The sequence below is a fragment of the Bacidia gigantensis genome, assembly GCF_019456465.1.
Source record: "Bacidia gigantensis strain McMullin 20006 chromosome Unknown contig_134, whole genome shotgun sequence".
NCBI classification, from domain to species: Eukaryota; Fungi; Ascomycota; class Lecanoromycetes; order Lecanorales; family Ramalinaceae; genus Bacidia; species Bacidia gigantensis.
In genome coordinates, this window is record NW_025408593.1 from 931,822 (window position 1) to 949,025 (window position 17,204).

At 49.6% G+C, this 17,204-nt stretch overlaps 7 protein-coding genes across 7 annotated transcripts; 5 read left to right on the forward strand and 2 right to left on the reverse strand.

The window, feature by feature from the left end:
* Positions 1 to 368: 368 nt before the first annotated feature.
* KY384_002057 (uncharacterized protein) lies at positions 369 to 1,253 on the forward strand (the record flags this gene model as incomplete). The annotated part of the gene is made up of 2 exons (XM_044810583.1): positions 369 to 539; positions 771 to 1,253. 2 exons carry the CDS (start codon positions 369 to 371, stop codon positions 1,251 to 1,253), a joined length of 654 nt encoding a protein of 217 aa, XP_044672557.1.
* A 100-nt stretch (positions 1,254 to 1,353) lies between these two features.
* Positions 1,354 to 2,141, reverse strand: KY384_002058 (uncharacterized protein; the record flags this gene model as incomplete). The annotated part of the gene is made up of 3 exons (XM_044810584.1): positions 1,354 to 1,857; positions 1,918 to 2,031; positions 2,079 to 2,141. 3 exons carry the CDS (start codon positions 2,139 to 2,141, stop codon positions 1,354 to 1,356), a joined length of 681 nt encoding a protein of 226 aa, XP_044672558.1.
* A 263-nt stretch (positions 2,142 to 2,404) lies between these two features.
* Positions 2,405 to 2,891, forward strand: RPL35 (60S ribosomal protein L35; the record flags this gene model as incomplete). Its single annotated transcript, XM_044810585.1, has 3 exons — positions 2,405 to 2,407; positions 2,458 to 2,600; positions 2,660 to 2,891. 3 exons carry the CDS (start codon positions 2,405 to 2,407, stop codon positions 2,889 to 2,891), a joined length of 378 nt encoding a protein of 125 aa, XP_044672559.1.
* A 416-nt stretch (positions 2,892 to 3,307) lies between these two features.
* On the forward strand, positions 3,308 to 4,778 carry KY384_002060 (uncharacterized protein; the record flags this gene model as incomplete). Its single annotated transcript, XM_044810586.1, has 2 exons — positions 3,308 to 3,436; positions 3,489 to 4,778. 2 exons carry the CDS (start codon positions 3,308 to 3,310, stop codon positions 4,776 to 4,778), a joined length of 1,419 nt encoding a protein of 472 aa, XP_044672560.1.
* A 5,659-nt stretch (positions 4,779 to 10,437) lies between these two features.
* KY384_002061 (uncharacterized protein) lies at positions 10,438 to 12,099 on the forward strand (the record flags this gene model as incomplete). The annotated part of the gene is made up of 1 exon (XM_044810587.1): positions 10,438 to 12,099. The coding sequence occupies one exon, from the start codon at positions 10,438 to 10,440 to the stop codon at positions 12,097 to 12,099; it is 1,662 nt and encodes a 553-aa protein (XP_044672561.1).
* A 734-nt stretch (positions 12,100 to 12,833) lies between these two features.
* KY384_002062 (uncharacterized protein) lies at positions 12,834 to 13,914 on the forward strand (the record flags this gene model as incomplete). The annotated part of the gene is made up of 3 exons (XM_044810588.1): positions 12,834 to 12,882; positions 12,960 to 13,324; positions 13,372 to 13,914. 3 exons carry the CDS (start codon positions 12,834 to 12,836, stop codon positions 13,912 to 13,914), a joined length of 957 nt encoding a protein of 318 aa, XP_044672562.1.
* A 1,808-nt stretch (positions 13,915 to 15,722) lies between these two features.
* KY384_002063 (uncharacterized protein) lies at positions 15,723 to 16,297 on the reverse strand (the record flags this gene model as incomplete). The annotated part of the gene is made up of 2 exons (XM_044810589.1): positions 15,723 to 15,984; positions 16,044 to 16,297. The coding sequence occupies 2 exons, from the start codon at positions 16,295 to 16,297 to the stop codon at positions 15,723 to 15,725; spliced, it is 516 nt and encodes a 171-aa protein (XP_044672563.1).
* Between the last annotated feature and the right edge of the window lie 907 nt (positions 16,298 to 17,204).

A 17,204-nucleotide genomic window follows, 5' to 3' on the forward strand; every position in this document is an offset into this window, starting at 1 on the left:
GTCCTAGGCCATCTGACATATATATTTATTTACCAAGTCGAGCCACTTTTTTGAAGATGTTGCTCAGGTTTTCTTTTGCAGGACTGTGGTGATTCATCTTCAAGATCAGTCTTACAACGGTATATGTACTCATGGTAATTTCCGCAATCGGATTGTCCTTTGCTTTTGGACTGGACGAAACAAGAAAATTCTTTTAATTTCCAGAGCGCTCTTTCGACCGAAAGAACATGCCATTGATCGCTGGCTTTCTCAATCGAAAGTTTGCCAGACAATGGCTTTGCCCATCTTGCCAACTCAAGGTGGTCCTACAATCGCGGGCTCTGACTGGCCACTCCCTCAGCACCAGAACACCAGACAATCGTAGACCGATGCCTCTGACGCCGCCAGAACTGCCTCCTAAAGACAAGCCTCCGACACTCAAACACCGTTTGAAACCGGTTGGGCAACCTGAATTACCTCGGCCTGGCGACAATAATCACTATGACGGCCGAACGTGGAATCAGAGGTTTCTAGACTACTTTGAGTCTCATGAGGCGCATGTTTCATTTCTGCCTTTGATTAGCATCGCTAACTCCATTACATAGTAAGCGACAGTGGATGAAACCAGCCTTCTTACCTGTAGCAGCATTGCGACACCACAAAGGCAAAACCTTTCTCGCAACTCCAAGCCTATACAGGACTGAAGCAGCGTTATACTTCCCAAATATGCAAGGATACACGCTTGCCGATCCAAGCAACATATACGACACAACTAATATGCTTGCCGGCAGGGTGTCAATAGTGAAACTACAGAGCGAAATTTGGGGGGGATGCAATGTGACAGCTACACGAGTGCTGAGACAAACCCTGAACTTGCAGTAGCGCTGGATCATTACAAGGATAGGGGGTTGCAAGTGGTAACGATCAGTGTGACGGAAGATCGACTGAAAGCCTTCTTCGTGCGTCGGAGCATTGATTGGCAAAAAAAACAGACACCAAAAGAGGACTGGCCGCGCTCCTTTATGATCCGGAGAGGCATTACGGATTACACGCGAGCTGATATCGGCATGTCGAATCCAAAGGTTGGGCATGTCTTCCTGGTTGATTGGCAGTGCAAGATTCGATGGACAGGCTGTGGCGACGCTTCGGATGAAGAGAAGGAGAGCCTAGTATCTTGTGTCAAGCGATTAATGGAAAGACCTGGGAGCAAGACAATAGAGAAAGGAAAATCGAGGACGAGCAGCGTGCAGCGGCTGAAGCAGCCCATGAGTTAGCTCTAGCCGCAACGTTCTCTCCCAGAGAACAAGTTGGTCGGTTGTCCCAGCCCTTGCATACAAAGTTGCGCCAGTATCTATGAAATGACAAACAATGGTATCACAGAAAGTAAAGCAACGCCAGGCAGCACAGCGCTATGAAACTCCCAAGAATGATGCCGTCTCTCCTCTTTTTCGCCCCAATCTTCCCTATCAGGCTGTTGACCCCCGGAATCTGACTTGCGGCCCCGACTATCCTCCGGTTCACATTCGACAGCGTGTCTCTCTGGACTCCAAAGTTCTCATTGATAGCGTAAGCCTGGCTCAGCACTCCATCCACCGTGTTGTGGCTCCTGTCTATTCGATCTCTTTCATCTAGCATGTAGTCGGCTTCTGAATCGGCGGGGTTTGAGGACCGGTAAGCATCTATGTCAGAGCGGACATTTGAAAGGAGGTTGGCGCGATCGCGCGCGGTAGATATCTGGGAGCGTATGCGGGCGAGCTCGCCCTCGTGCTCTCGAAGGATTTCTCGGTGGCGGGAGAGATTGTTCTGTTTCAGGGCAGAGGAGGTGAGGGTAGACTCGGAGTCGAGAAGGCGTGAAATTTGAGCTACAAGATTCTCACGCTGAAGAACGATCCATTAGAATGTTGTGATCAGAGGTCATAACCTCCAGTTTAGCCGTACCTTTTCTAGGAGTTCCTCGATCTGCGATTCTGTCTTCTGTTCTTCTTCGCTGGGTCTCGGCGGGATCTTTGAGGTGGAAGAGAATTGAGAGTACGTATGGAACAGGTTCTCGGTCTACAGTGGTCAGCGTCGTAAGCTAGCATACATTGAGGGTGTGGTACTTGGGACTCTAAAGCTCGTGCCTGTTGGCGGAGTTGAGCCCAGCCATTGCCTGTTGAGGACATGCTACAGAGTATTGGCAGGACGTGAACAGTTTCCTTGGCAGCTGACAACTTTCCTGAGGGCTGAGACTCCGAAAAATCATCCTTTCCGTACCTATTGAGTAGGATGAGGCTGCATATGCGTCTCTTTCTGGAGGCAACTTCCGCTCCGCAAAACTTAAGGTTTACGCTTGACGGTCTTGGCACTCCTGTCCGCCGCACAATATCGAGACTGCAATGGGAAACGTTGAAGCGACCTTAGACGACGACCAATTCCCACATTCACAATGGTAAGTGTTGTGTCATGGCTTTTACAGCTTTTCGCTGAAGATACTCCTAGTCTTCATCCAAGGTAAAGGCAGGAGGCCTTTGGGGCAAGAGCAAGGATGATCTGAAGAAACAGCTCGTCGATTTGAAGACCGAGCTTGGTCAACTTCGCACACAAAAGATCACTGGTGGCGCGCAATCAAAGCTCAATAAAATGTAAAGATTTGCACAAATCACATTATCTGGAGTAGTATATGCTGAAGCGTCTGTAACAGCCACGACATCCGCAAATCAATCGCTCGTGTCCTCACAATCATCAACCACAACCAGCGCTCACAACTCCGCCTATTCTATGCGAAGAAGAAATACTTGCCGTTGGATTTGCGGCCGAAGCAGACTCGTGCTATTCGAAGGAGGCTGACCAAGCATGAAGCAACAAGAGTGACAGAGAAGCAGAAGAAGAGGCAGACGCATTTTCCACAGAGGAAGTATGCTGTGAAAGCATGAATGCGCAGTGTTCTGGCCAACACGAAAGAGAATCTATAGTCATAAACTCCTCATGGTTAAATTTTGCTCAGGCTGAGGCATAAGCCAGACAACAAGGGTGGGGGAGGATGATATGAAGCTTTGAGCAGGCGCGATCTCAGCTAGGTATTAGCCTTGTATTCCCAAAAATTCAGAAGCACTCTACAAGGTCTTCGGGCGGCTGTAAAAACCCATGTTCCTCGACCGACAGAGCGGACCCTATATCCAGTTGCGTTAACGACATATTTGCCTCTCTGAGTCAACCGATGCCATTCAAAGAGAAGTGCTAGATAGGAATTTCGTCGTCTCAGCATTTGTATTTTCTTCTTGTTTTCTTCTTTGCCTTTTCATTTCGCCAAGTTGATGTCTTAAAGGTTACCCGGCGTTGCTAGCTTCAAATGCCGCTGCCAAGTAATGTGGCGGTCCTACGTTCTTACTCCCTATCTGCCATCTATCCTACAGACACTATTGAAGATGTCACCCTCAAGTGGGCATCTTCTGGTGCCAAAGGCACTGAAATTATTTCGGTATGTCAAAAGCTCGCCTCAAAGCGTCGAGTGAGCACTTGCTGATGATAAGCTCAGGGTCGCTGTCTCCAGAACAACAGCGTTCGTCCGTTCGAAACTCCCAGAAAAAGCGACCACAAACGCAGCTGTCCATCCCATACCTGTCTATGCCCGAAATCATCCAGTTCATCCCCTCGCATACCTCAAGCAAGCGCGTAGTCAGAAGAGCCGCTGGTTCAGCACTCAAGCACGCAACTTTGTTTCACCCGCCACTAAAGTACAGAATGGTCCACGATTCAAAAGATCAGACTTTCCTATCTCAAGGATCAGTAAGACAGTACAGCAAGGAGGCATCTCGCCATTCGCGTCGACGCTACGGCCCAACTTGACTGGAGGTGCTTTACCCCGCTCAGCAGGAGGCTATTCTTTAGGTGGCGCCGGGAAGGCCAGGTTCTTCGGCCACACAGCAGGCTGCCAAGCTCAAGTCGTAAACAACGTCGGCGCAGGTGTTCGTGCTTTTGTAGTTGGTGGCGGCAAAGTAAAATATGATGGGGTAAATCCCACTACAGGTGATAAACGGTTTCGCAGCATTTCAGCAGCAGAGGAAAAGGCGTGGAAGCAGTTTGCGCGCCCACTCGCTTCGATCAAAGGTACAACATTGGAGTTCAAGATCTCACCTACTCTCACGGCGCTGCCTTCAGGCCTCTCTGCTCATGGCGAACAGTCTTTAAACACCCTCCAATCGCCCGACCTGCTCACGTCGCTTTCCGGTGATTTTGCTCGGTGTCTCCGTTCTCTTTCATCGATTCTCAATGATCTTAACCGCCTTTCGAGGTTTGGAGACTTACCAGTCAGTCTCAGCCAAGACGGCACAGTAATCATGGTCTGCTTCCCGGGCTGTGACGCAGATCTGGTGACAAGATTATGCGAAGAAGTGGGCGTAGAACGAGGTTACGTAAAGGAGGATGTCGCATGGGATCACGACAAGGAGGTACAAATGGCCCTGCTCTTCCCTTTCGCACCAGAAATGAAGAAAGATGCCGAAGGGTATTTCTACCATGACGATCGAGTAGAAGAGGAAGCCGTAGAGGAGCAACAAAACTGGCGCGATTTACTTTCTCCTTCGGTTCGCACGGTTGATCTCAACAACAAGGGAGATGACTACTTAGATGAAATGACACTACGCTCATTCATGCTGCATTCTGTCTCTCCCTCAGGATATGAGAGCCTTGAGGATCCTGATGATTGGGCGCCATCTCTAGGAGCTAAGTCAGACAACATAGCGCCAACCGAGAGTCAAGATTTTGAGGGTGTGGAAGGGATCTACAAGTTCTTACAAGTGTGCGCTGAGTCAAAGAGGTAGCGAAGCCTAGCAATCGACTTAAGGGGTCTACGGAAACGCTCGGTAGTGTTTGAGTACGTGACGAATTAGCTTGGATTCCTCGTGATAGCTTTTACCTCTTTTCCCCAATGTAGACCAGATCAAGTAAATGAGATAAACCTTCCAGATTTACATCCACTCCCACCTCTTCCACACAACTTTGAGCCCCCGTCACCACCTGACTGGCCCAAGTAGAACATGACTAGCATAGGTAGCAGTCTTGCGCAAGTCATGACAATACGAATCAGTGACGCCGACTAAGGCCCTCCTCGGCTTGATGAAAGGAATTCTTAGCTTGGTGAGTGCCGAGAGCGAGCCCGACGGGTTGGGCGCTGTAACTGATGTGTGATACGTTGATACACACTCATAGGGATGGAGCCTGCAGATCAACGGTCAGGAGCGCAGTTATCTTAGAACCTCACTAGTTGAGTTTAAGTGGCTAGCATTCTGTATAGAAAGTCATGCGTAGGGGATAGGAAAAGGCATACTGTAGACTTTGTCTTCCCTCTGAAACTTTTGTAGGAAAATCTAAAAGAATCCGACACTGACGCGGATCAATAGAAAGTTTGTGATTGCTTCAAGAATAAGATAGTTGGACTAATTATCTCACACACTGTGAAAGTTGTTCCATCTTCAATAGTGCAGCTGTTGAAATTTGTCATGGAAAGCTGGAAAGCGGACGAATTAACAATGAGGAGAAAGTAATCGCTACAAGACACCTATTGTGTGGTCTTCAGATTTTTGCAAGTATGTCATACTTATCGTTGTTTTGTATGGATATTAGTTAGAGAATCATACGTTAAATTTGAAGCGACTAGTCAAACAATATTCTGATTCTAATGTATAGGAGTAGGAAAAGTACAATGGGTGGGAAAGTTTCTATTCAAGTGCACAATGAATGTAAGTGCCTGTTTTTCGTGTTGAGAGATGAAATGGTTTAGGGGAAAGAAGTCGTATAAGACTCAGGAGACGCAACCAGGGGTCTGAATGAAGGGCACGCTGAAGAATTGCAAACTCCAACAAGCCTCGTGTATCATTAATATGTTTTCCTGCATCTTGAGATTCATGACGCATGAGATGGGATAACTTGCTGAAAGTTATTAAATTGTTGTTGAGGCGTAAGAACGGGAGACAATGAGGGGTAAGATAGCATGAAAGTTGGCAAATGGAGCTCAAAGAGAATGAGACATCGAAGCATCACTATGAATTGCTGTGAACACCAAGTCTCACTCGAGATTGAGATTTTGGTTTTGAGAGGGTGGAAGATGCGTCTTTGGAATTAAATCTGCTGAGGGCAGACATAGTTCGATGCCAAATGGTTCGGACCTTTGGGAGCTAGCTTGGTAAGAGTAGTAGCGATATTCGTACGCAGAGCTTCTGACGAGAGCACGCTGTTACTTGAATCTGCTCCTATGGTCTGCAAGACGATGCAGACTCATGAAGGCCATGCAAAGAAGCGATTCGAATTGTCAGCTCCCTTGAGCAATGGGAATGAGCTGTAAAGATCAACTTGGCTGCAAGGTTTCATTGGCTGCTTCCGCAAGGTCAGGCGACAGAGAGGACCGCCATACGCGTTCGATCGATGGCGTCGCAGCAATCCAGGATGATCTATTAATCATCGAATTTGGAACCTCGTAATGTGTTGTCGGACCATCTGCATCATTAGATTCCGAGCAACGATCAGATAAGAGCGCAGCTGAGTAGTCCGTGAACTTTCTTTACCGCTGCACAGTTCGCGGACATGCATGCACGCGTAGACACCAATAGAAGGTCAAAGCAAGATGCACGCTTGAGTGAGAGGCCAGTGCGGCTCGTCAAATACCGAAGTGTTGATTCCGACCAATTTACAGGCCGAGTGTGGACAGGATGATAATACAGCAAAATGCTTGGATATCAATTTGACATCCATGCGCTGACGCGACTCACACCAAATCTCCCAGCAAACCGCAGACCAGTAGAACCAAGGGGAAAGTAGCTGACTAGATACCATACAAGCGCCACTAATTGAACGATCGTAAACATTAGGGTTAGGAGGGCATTGCGAAGCTAATCATGTGAGCGCGTGGTCAGCAGATCACATCCCTTCAAGACCGTAGGGGAAAAAAGCGTAAGGTGTGGGGGAACAGTCTTGAGACATGCCGCTGTGGAATGGATTGAGAAGAAGTCATTCGGGGGTGCGAGGGACAATTCCAACTGCAATATTAGATCGACATACCTTCATTGCTGAGTACATTGTCAGGACGATTGAAGCCAAGTATACCGCCGTAAAGGGCAGTCGAGGCCCAGAGATAAGGTGTTTGCTGTAGGTGATTGGACCCATCAAGACTGCCCAAGAAGCCAGGAATAGTACGGAGCCGAAGGACCATCTTGACAAGGATAAGACTGTTAGCTTCAGGGTTCGTATCCGCATGCTAAAGAAGCATGACTGAAACAGGCATCGGAATTGAAACGGATGATCTCCCATTTGCCACTTGCTCAAACCTAAGCCTCATCATGAGGATACCTTACATGATATTGAAGGTCTTGGAAGAGCAGTCTGTGGCGCAGCTGACGCACACAACCTTTGGTAAAACGAGATGGTGGGTACACTCACAATATTGCAAACTTTCGAGGCACCGGCCATAGGATAGGAAACAGGGCGAAACACAGGATAAAGCAAGCCAGAGCTGCAAGATTGCAAGCCCCAAAAACTAGCATTCGGTCCCATCGACTCACTAAGTCGGAGAAAGCGAGTCAGCATCAAGCGTTCAAGCATTAGGTTGTCTGTAGTTGTAGCGGGGGTATGCATGATCTAAAGCGTGTGACGACAACGGCTGCGCAGGAACTTGAGTCTTGTCACAAGCGCTTGTCTCTTGGTCTGCAGAAAGCTATTGAGACATACGGGCAAAGAAACCTTCTTCCTCCTCCCTTCGACTAGGAGCTGGTAACGGGGCGCCAGGCGCTTCATTGCTGGCTGTGGGCAGCCTCACGTAGCCCTCATTATTGAACGGGTTCAGCGACTGTAGCCTAGACAGGATGGGCGTCGAGGACGTATTTGCGGGGATGTCGGGGTCGCGTCGAGACCAGCCCATCGAATTCAGCGAGTCTCGAAAAGAAGAGGACGCCATCCTGGCCGATCTCCTTGATGATAGCGTATTATCGTCGGCAAGTTCCTCCAGTCTACCGAGCTTTCCTGCGTGCTCGTAGGTTGCGGCAACAGGCAAATGAGCTAAGACTAAGGCGACAATATGGTTCTTGAAAGATAGTAGTGTGGTAGATACATGCGGCGGAGTCCTAGAAGCCGGAAGATCGGCGATGCTTGCAAAGAGGGTGTCTCGTTGTGGATGAAGGTCGAGGGAACGTTAGGAGGTCTAGCAATGCGGCAAGGCAACCGCTGTAAATGCGAGTAATCCCCCGATTGTCCGTCTGGCTAGCGGTCCGCCGTGCAGGAGGTCAGGGATGTTCAGATGATCGACCTCTGATCGACCAACGGATTGTGGGGTAGATGGACGGCTCTGGTCCGGTCAGGTGTGGCAGGAGGCTGTCAAACGGGGTCTATAGCGTTCTCCTAGCGCGTTATGCAGACTTATCATATCAGTACTGGCATGGCGCGGGTTCGGGCGTGCTTGAATCGTGGTAAATGAGGGGTCGAGCGATGGTGGAAAGCAGCCGAGAGGGTCTAGGAACGTCGATGGCGAAAGAGGGAAGAGAGGGAGGGTATGGACGACCGCTCGAGAATGATTGGGTGAAGCACAAGATCAGATTCAAGTCCACCTCTCCCTCCCTACTCTTTCCATGCGCTTATCGTTGTCATGCACCCGGTTCGAGCAGGGTCAGGTAGTAGTGAGCGTTGGAAGAGGCAGTGCGAGCTAGAGAGTAGCGGTCTACGAACGAGTCTGAGCAAGAACAGGCTTACAGCTTGGTGAAGGATCAACAGACAATCCTCCGACTTGGTCTGTGCTCCCCGGACGTTTGCGCTAAACGACTTTGGCCCAAGTCGCAGACACGCTTGTCCATGGCATATCGCAATCGACTGAGGACACCCGAGCACTATCTCACGCCAATACGAACTGGTGTGCATCCTTTTGGCAGAGCAAGTTGTCGCTCTCCCAGCGACCAATGACTCACCGTGCAGGAGTCCCAGGCAGAAAGTGGTCAAGTGCTGAAATCTAGGACGGATTCCAGGGTGGCGTGCCCACGTAATTCTGCCCATCCTGGTGCTTGGGAAGCTGGGAGAAGACTGGTGCATGATCTCGAATGGCAGATGTCCCTCCATTAGGCAATCAAGTGGGAGCGAAGGTGTGAGAGCCTCTCGACAAGATAAAATGTAGCCCTTCATGCAGCTTCCCGTGCAGCTCCCTCCTGCTTCGTTCTCTATTCGTTTCGCCCAACACAGCTTACTTCCATAAATATTTCGGATCTTCAGGAGATAATCGCTATAATCATAATTCTAATCATCACCGCACAGCACAGCACAGCACAGCACAGACCAGTGCTTCCTCCCTGCGGGCGCGACCCTCGACAGCTGTCACCACCTTCAATCACACAAGCCGTACAGAAGCGCGTTCAGATCCGGTCGACATCCACCGGCCTTGACCAGCCCGCTCCACCGCCACTGTCGAGCCGGCCGTTGTTCGCTGTGGGAAAGGGGTACGAGTAGCCTGGCTGATATCAGCACCGAATAAAGACCCGGGACGAGCGCGGAGGGCAGAGTTGGACGACGCACTGCGGGAAGTCCGCGCCAAGGTCCGCCAATCAATCCTTTTCAACAATTAATCCCACCTTCTGCGTTTCCACCTCCCATTAGGGACATCACCGCTAACGCAGAACTTCCCCTTTGGCCACAAGACGCAAAGGGGCAATTCTGACCTTCGTATCATCCTTCCCACTTCTCTCGTCCGCTCGAGACTACAGTCAGGTCGTGAGCCGTCAGCACATTGTCAATCCTTGCGGCTTACACCGCCTTGGTCTCGTCTGGCAGGCCAGTCGATCCGCCCTCAGCAACAACCTTCCTTGCCATATCCACATATATTATATCTGCATACAGCCTCGCAAGCGACGATCCGGCCTTTGAAACATCCGCAATACATTAAACACCATCCCCTGCATCTTGGTGCCAAGGTACGTCAGATCTTTCCACAATATTGGAATCTTGTTTGGTGGGACGGAAGCGCAACCCACCCTCGCATCCTCCCCGCCATTGAATCGCACCGTTCGAGATCATTCTGTCAAAGACACATTCAAAAGATCATATGGAGCCCATGAGACAAGTCTACCCGACAAGAAAGTCTACCACACACATTTCAAACCTGAGAATGGTGTCATAACACAGATTGACCAGTCGTACAACACGCTCGCTACTATTGCTATTGCCCGAATAGGAGATTTATTCACTAACCGGTGCTTCATTACTACAGATACACCGCCACCAACCTTCTCTAGCCGATTGTCTCGTTCAAGCCTAGAGCAATTGCTATTTATAACAATCTCCGAACAACTTCTCTACAGTTGCTTGTCAAACTGTCATGCCCAGATCATGTGAGTATTGCTACTGTTGCATCTTAGACCCATACCGTTTTACCGCGGACCCTGCCGTGCGTGAAGCTAGCTAACGAGAGTATTTCTAGTCGATAAGCCACTTGATTTGCAGTATTGCTTGCCTATGACCATCAAGCAGAAGCCTGATATTGAGCTCCACCGTGAACCTCAGATAGACGACGAGTTGGACTTTTTCACGAGTGGGATGGATGGGACTGGCGCCTCGAGCCCCTTCGTCAAAGACGAACCAGACGATTTCGGCTTCATGCAGAATTTTCCGTCTGCACAACCTAACTATAACGTTCCGCTGAATCAGCAGTACGGTCAGAGCCATACTCAACAGAGTAGCATGAGTCCTACGGCCTTGGCTATGCAAAATGGAGCGTATGGGCAGTACGGCATGCCGCAACAGCAGAATATGTCCAACAGTTATAACTTAGGCAACTCAGGCATTGGAGACGACGAGTTAGCTGACCTAGAACTTGGACCGTCGCAGCATCCAGGATTGATTGCTCAGAACAACAACATACAATTTTTCCAGAACCAGAATCCTGGGAATGGTCGACAGATGAACCAGCAATACTCGAGCACGCCTGACGGAGCTCCGATCCAAAGCCCTTTCACCCATGGCAACTTCAACTACGGTATGGCAAATATGCAACATTCCGTGGCGTCGCCCCAAATGCGACCCACAGGCGCCAGCACGTTCTCGAGCTCACGTCCGTCACACGTGGCACCAAATATGAATCGCCAGCCGTCTGACTCCAGGAGTCCTATGACTCCACGAACTCCAGGCGTATCAGCATTGCATCTCGAAACCTCACAGGCAGGCAGTCTCCCCTCCCAACCAATCAACTACAATAGCCAGCACCATAAGAGGACCTCAGGACAATGGGATAGCAATCCTGATAGCTTGCCATCACACGCTGATACACCAATCTCGTCACCCAATTATGCGCACAGCCACGCACAGATAAGCGAAATGATAAAGTCTGGCAAGCACGCTTCGCTTCCCGCCAAAGTTGATGGAGGTGCCGCTACCTACGGCAATCCACAATCGCAAGAAGCAAAGAAACGGAGGCGTCGCGAATCACACAATCTTGTTGAGCGTCGTCGGAGAGATAACATCAATGAAAAGATCCAAGAGCTCTCGCATCTTGTTCCTCAACATCGGCTGGAAGACGAAAAAGTGCGCAAACACATGATGAATAATACTCCTCTCTCCCCTAGCCTTACTGCTACCGGCATGAGCCCCCCGCAAGCAACATCTCTGCTTGCAGGAGGTGGTCGGCGTGCAACCTCCGGCAGTATTAGCATCGGAATACCGCCCGAAGAGAAAGACAAAGGCCCCAATAAAGGTGATATCCTGAACGGATCAGTCAGCTGGACGCGCGACCTCATGTTGGCATTGTTCCAGAAATATCAGCAAGAGGATGATTTGGCAGAACGCATGGCAAACATGGGAAACCCATGGCCGTTCCAACAATCGGAAGATGAAAAGCGCCTACGTACCGAATTGATGGCTGCTATGGAATCAAATAACCCAAGTTCGTTCTTTTACTCGAGAGGACCAGGGAGTGGGCTTAGGGTGCCAAACCATACAGATGCCGCTGGCGAGCCGCTTGATCCATCACAGATGGGTACAATCAGCCCTCAAAGTCTCAGCCCCGGTGACCATCCTGTTCAAAATATGCACGATGCTGAAGGCATCAGTGGCAACCCACAAGCACAACTCTGGGGTCAATCTCTCAAGGAAGAGGACGAGTATATCATGCAGATGAATTGATACTCACGAAACCTTCTTACTTTGAGCAACGCGCATCTACCGTGAACAGGGTGTCTTTGGCATACAGCGCCCACCTAGGAGTTGATTGGAATATCTCTATAGAAGCGTTGCGATTCGTTTATTTTCGATCAGCATTGGGACAGTACGCATACGCGAGGAAGTGTGGGCGCTATCTTCGAGGGAGTTGGCGATCTTAGCAGCTAATGGGCATCTCAGTCCTTCAGCTCCTACCATCGTTTGTCGCAGCATATAGCATGGGCGTACGTTTGCTTGGGTATCTACTGCTTGACTGAAGATGAGATACCTTGGGGCGTGGCTTTCGTCAGTTTTGGCTCTGCGAGCGTTATTTTCCAGCTTGTCAATGGCATAGCTTTCATTCGCTTGATACTTCGCGTAGGCACTCAGAGGAACTGGGGTCGCTTTTGCTGTTGAAGTAGCTTTAGGGTTTTGAATCAATTCTCAAGACTGGCCGTCTTTCCTCGTCAACTGCCTGTAGCTAGTGGGTGGGACCCTTGTGGCTCCGGCAATTATGTCGGCTCGCATCTGCCGGATGATGCGAAGACATGCGCCACGAGTATGACGTAGATGTTTGTATTTCCACTTGTGAAATTACTCTAAGTAGACCTTCCTCTCCCCGCCGTACTATCAGGAATGCAATGCTGAGCCGAGCATCAAGAATAGCAACAACGAGGTTAAATCAACTTACTGGTCATATATTTCCCCAAGCAAGATCAATGGCTACCCTAAACACAAAACTTCCGTTAAATACTGGTGCCAACATCCGTAAGTCTCAGCATTTTCGCACGAAAAGATTGCCTCGTCTGTTATGTGTCTTTGCGAATGCTAATATGGACCTCCAGCCGCCATCGGATTTGGTACATGGCAAGACAAAGATGAGCAAGAAGATGCAGTCATCAGTGCTCTCAAGGCAGGCTATCGCCACATCGATACCGCTCGTGTATATGGAACCGAGCCTGCTGTTGGTAGAGCCATAAAGAAAAGTGGAATTCCACGATCGGAGATTTTCATAACGACCAAGTTGTGGAACAATAGTCACGCTCCAGAGGATGTTGAGCCTGCAATTGATGCTTCGTTGAAAGATCTGGATACTGACTATCTCGATTTGTATTTGATGCATTGGCCCTCCGCTTTTAAAAGTGGCGATAGCTTGATGCCGAAAGATGCTAATGGGAAAATTCAAACAGCGGATGTTGATTATGTCGACGTAAGTTGTGTCTTTCCGCCTTTTGTAGATCTTGATAAAATTAACAGGGTATCCACACGCAGACCTACAAGGCCATGGAGAAGCTGCAGAAGTCTGGCAAGGCACGAGCAATCGGTGTGTCGAATTTTTCACAGAAACAGATGAATCGTCTTGTCAAAGAAGCATCGATCCCCCCTGCTGCCCATCAGATTGAGTTACACCCATACCTCCAGCAACCAGCTTTTGTCAAGTGGCATCATGACAATAGAATCCATGTACAGCACTACTCACCATTTGGCAACCAAAACGAGATCTATAGCAAGGGTCAGCACATGGAAAAACTGATCAACGACCCCATCCTAGCGGAAATTGGAAAGAAGTACGGCAAATCGGGAGCTCAGGTAGCATTAGCATGGGGAATTCAAAGTGGAAACAGCGTTTTGCCAAAGAGTAAGACACCAAAGCGAATTCAGGACAACATTGAAGGGGATTTCAAACTTGAAAAGGCAGATGTGGAAAAAGTTGGTACTCTTGACCAAAAACTTCGCTTCAACGACCCCTCTGAAAATTTTGGCATGAACTTCTATGAGGATCTAGATGGAAAGCAATAGGCACGATTTATCTGCTCCCGCCAGGGGACGGAAGGAGGGCCGTGGGAAGTGCTACAAGCACATGACGAGGCACGCTGTACACTAAGCTTAGACGACGGAGAAAAGTTTGCTATGCAGGAAGCTGCGAGATGAATAACCTGCACTCAAAGATCCTTAATGTTGTTTACTTGCATGGAGTAAGAGAGATTGATATGGCTTACGGAACGACTGTAAGGAACAACGGCCTCGCAGCCGCCCCTGACAGGCTCGGCCAATCAATCGCCCGATCTTATCCCTGGATCTGGAATGCCAAGCAAGAGCCAAGCAAACACCAAAACTTGGACAGGCTTGGAAAGGGACGCAATTCAAGTTGCAGGCTACTACGCGCTGGAGCGCTTTCCTCGTCTTCCCTCCTCTGTACATACTTGACTTGTCACCTTCAATTACCTCTTCAGCTGCTCTCACCCGCTCACATCTCCAATTTCGTAAAGCCATTAGCATGATGTACATAATACCAGCAACCCTTCTGTTCACCCTTCTCCCACTCTCCCTCGCCGCCCCAGAACCCATTCACGTTATTGAAAAGCGCCATGTCCTCACGGTCGAAAAGCGTCAAGCGGACGTCAACCAACTGCTCCAGCTGTACGACGCTTTTCCCATTCCCCATGCACGCCCCTTCCTCTCCCTTCCTCCCGATACGTCAACCTTATCTAGACATGACTAACCTTTTCCCTCAGAGCATCCCTAGCAGGCATCAACGCCATCCCCACAGATCCCGCCCTTCTGCTTTCCCTGGGTCCTCTCGCCTCGTCCCTCGCCGCCGCCCTTCCCACCCCCTCCGTCCTCAGCGTCCTTGTCTCCGCCGCCCCCTCGGGATTCGTCTCCAGCATCGTCAACGACCCCTCCTACGCTGCTAGTTTTCAGTCTGCTTTCTCTGATGGCAGCTCTCCGAGCTGGTTCACAGCCCTACCAACAGATGTGAAATCGTACTTGCACACCTACTCCGGTGGGGGCTTTGGGCAATTGGCTGGCGCGGCGGGGGCGATACAGAGTGCGACTGGTGGCGCGGCTAGTGCAGAGAGTAGTCTGACGGGGAGTGTGGTCAGTGGGGTGAGCAGTGGCGGCAGCACGACGGGTAGCGCGGAGAGCAGGGCCACCGATGTCAGCGGAAGTGGAAGCACGAGTGGGAGCGCGACGACGAGTGCTACGAGCAGGATTGAGGCTTCCAGTATAACAGCGTCGGCGAGCTCTTCTGAGGCTTCTGGAGCGGATAATGCGGTTTCTAGTCAAGCGGGGCAGGCTACGAATAGTAATGTTGGTGGTGGAAGCTCAAATAGTTCCCAAGGTGCGGGTGCTAAGCCGACTGCATGCATGGCTGCGGGTTTTGTGGGTGCTGCGGGGATCCTGGGTATGGCTGCTGTCTTGTGACCATGAATCTGGGCTCAGCAGTGGTTGTGATTTGAGGGAAAGACTTGAGTCTGCAGACACTGAGTTGTATGCACAACATTAAGGATTTTTCTATCCGAACATCTATTCTTGGTGAGATTTTGCAAAGATTGATACCCAACGGTAAGGGGACGTAAAGAAGGTATAATATAGGAACTACGCCGTCCACGGTGGAGGCAGTCTATTACACTTCGTGGCCTCATCATCGGTTTTTCTTTTGCATTCCAGCACACAGCAATCACTCTCTTACCATACAGCATTCTGATTGGAACGAATCCTCACCTTTCAATTTGCATTTTTGGTAACGTATATAAAGAAAGAAAATTTAATCCCTCCCTATGTCGCAGGAAGCCCCCTTCGAGCGGTCGAAAGGCTTTGCAGCCCTATGCCCTCCCCTCGAACAAGAAATAGTACTCAAGCATATCGTCGATATATTCATCACCGTCCTTCTCACAGGGCACTGGATGCTGGGCTTGCTGGAAATCCAAATAACCTTTTTGCCCATTTCCCTGCAAATCCATGTCCCACACGACGCAGTGGCCGGTCCTATACTTATTGTTTCGTCGATATAACACGGCTACCTTTTTGGTACCGTGTGACTCCAAGACTTCATCAAGTGCCCGATGATCCGACCATTGCTGGAACCTGGAAGCCGCCGTCATGACATCGCTTTCACTTAGCGACAACACGAACAGGGCACTTACACGTACTTCAATCGCTTCTTCTCAGCAACTGCTGCGAGCAATCGCTCTATGTCATACGGCTCTAACCCTCCGCGCCCGTCAGCTGGCTGCATCATCTCGCTCATGTTGACAATATCGTGAGGTGTGACATTATCGCTGCGTGTGCTGACAAGGTACGCCATGGAGACAAACACGCAATTCTCATCAAGACCGTATGGGTTGCGAGAGTTGGGTTGGATCTGAATGGCGTGGAAGGTGCTTTGGTCGACGTCCATTGCGTTGGGATCCGTAGATGAGCCGAAAGGTCGTTTTATCAGGGCCCCCCAGCTTTGGGACGCGTAGCATTGGGGGAAGGACGTAGAATAACGGGGTTTGAAGGTGCATTGCCAATAGTAGCAGGTGAAGCGCCTGCCAGGGGTACAATAACGTGTTTTACTAGATCTGGGGTCATCGCATTGATTGCATGCTGAGTGAGTGTTGGAGTCATGGCAAGAATGCTTCTACTTCCAAGTTGAGCATGCAAGACAAAAAGCCGTAACTGTTTCCAGTATGTGAAAATTGAAATCAATTTGGCGGCGTGCCATAATCTCAGACAAGCATGTTGCTGACTGCATCTGTGCTTATTCACGACGCTGTTCTTCCTTCTACCCACTCTTAGCGGGCGAGCGTGCAAGTACTTGACTTACTGATGATAAAGCCTTGAAAAATAGTAATTTGCATTCTTTTAGCATGGAAATCAGATGCGACTGCAAGGTTGTCCTCAGCATTACCCGGCCGAAGTCACATCGAACAGCGGACATTGCTTTGGTAGGCACATTGAAAGGCCTCCAAATTGCTAGTAGCCATGGCCTAACAAGGCCGGCCATGCATGGCGATGGATCGACTTTGCAATTTCTGATCAAAAGTTGACCAGGATCGTCAGTCGGATATACTCTGATCTATGTGGAATGTAATGACCATTTCGAGGACTATGATCAGTGGAAGATTCAATCAATGATAGAACTACCTACAGTGAAGCATGACGTCACGCGCCGATGCATACGCGAGGCTGTTAATTGCCCACAATCCTCGGCATTTGGCTGTGTTTGCTTGAGTGCTTGGTAAACAGAGTCGGCATCAGGTATCTATCTCACTGCACAGCTTTTGAATTATCCTTAGAATATATTCAGCAAAATGGACTCC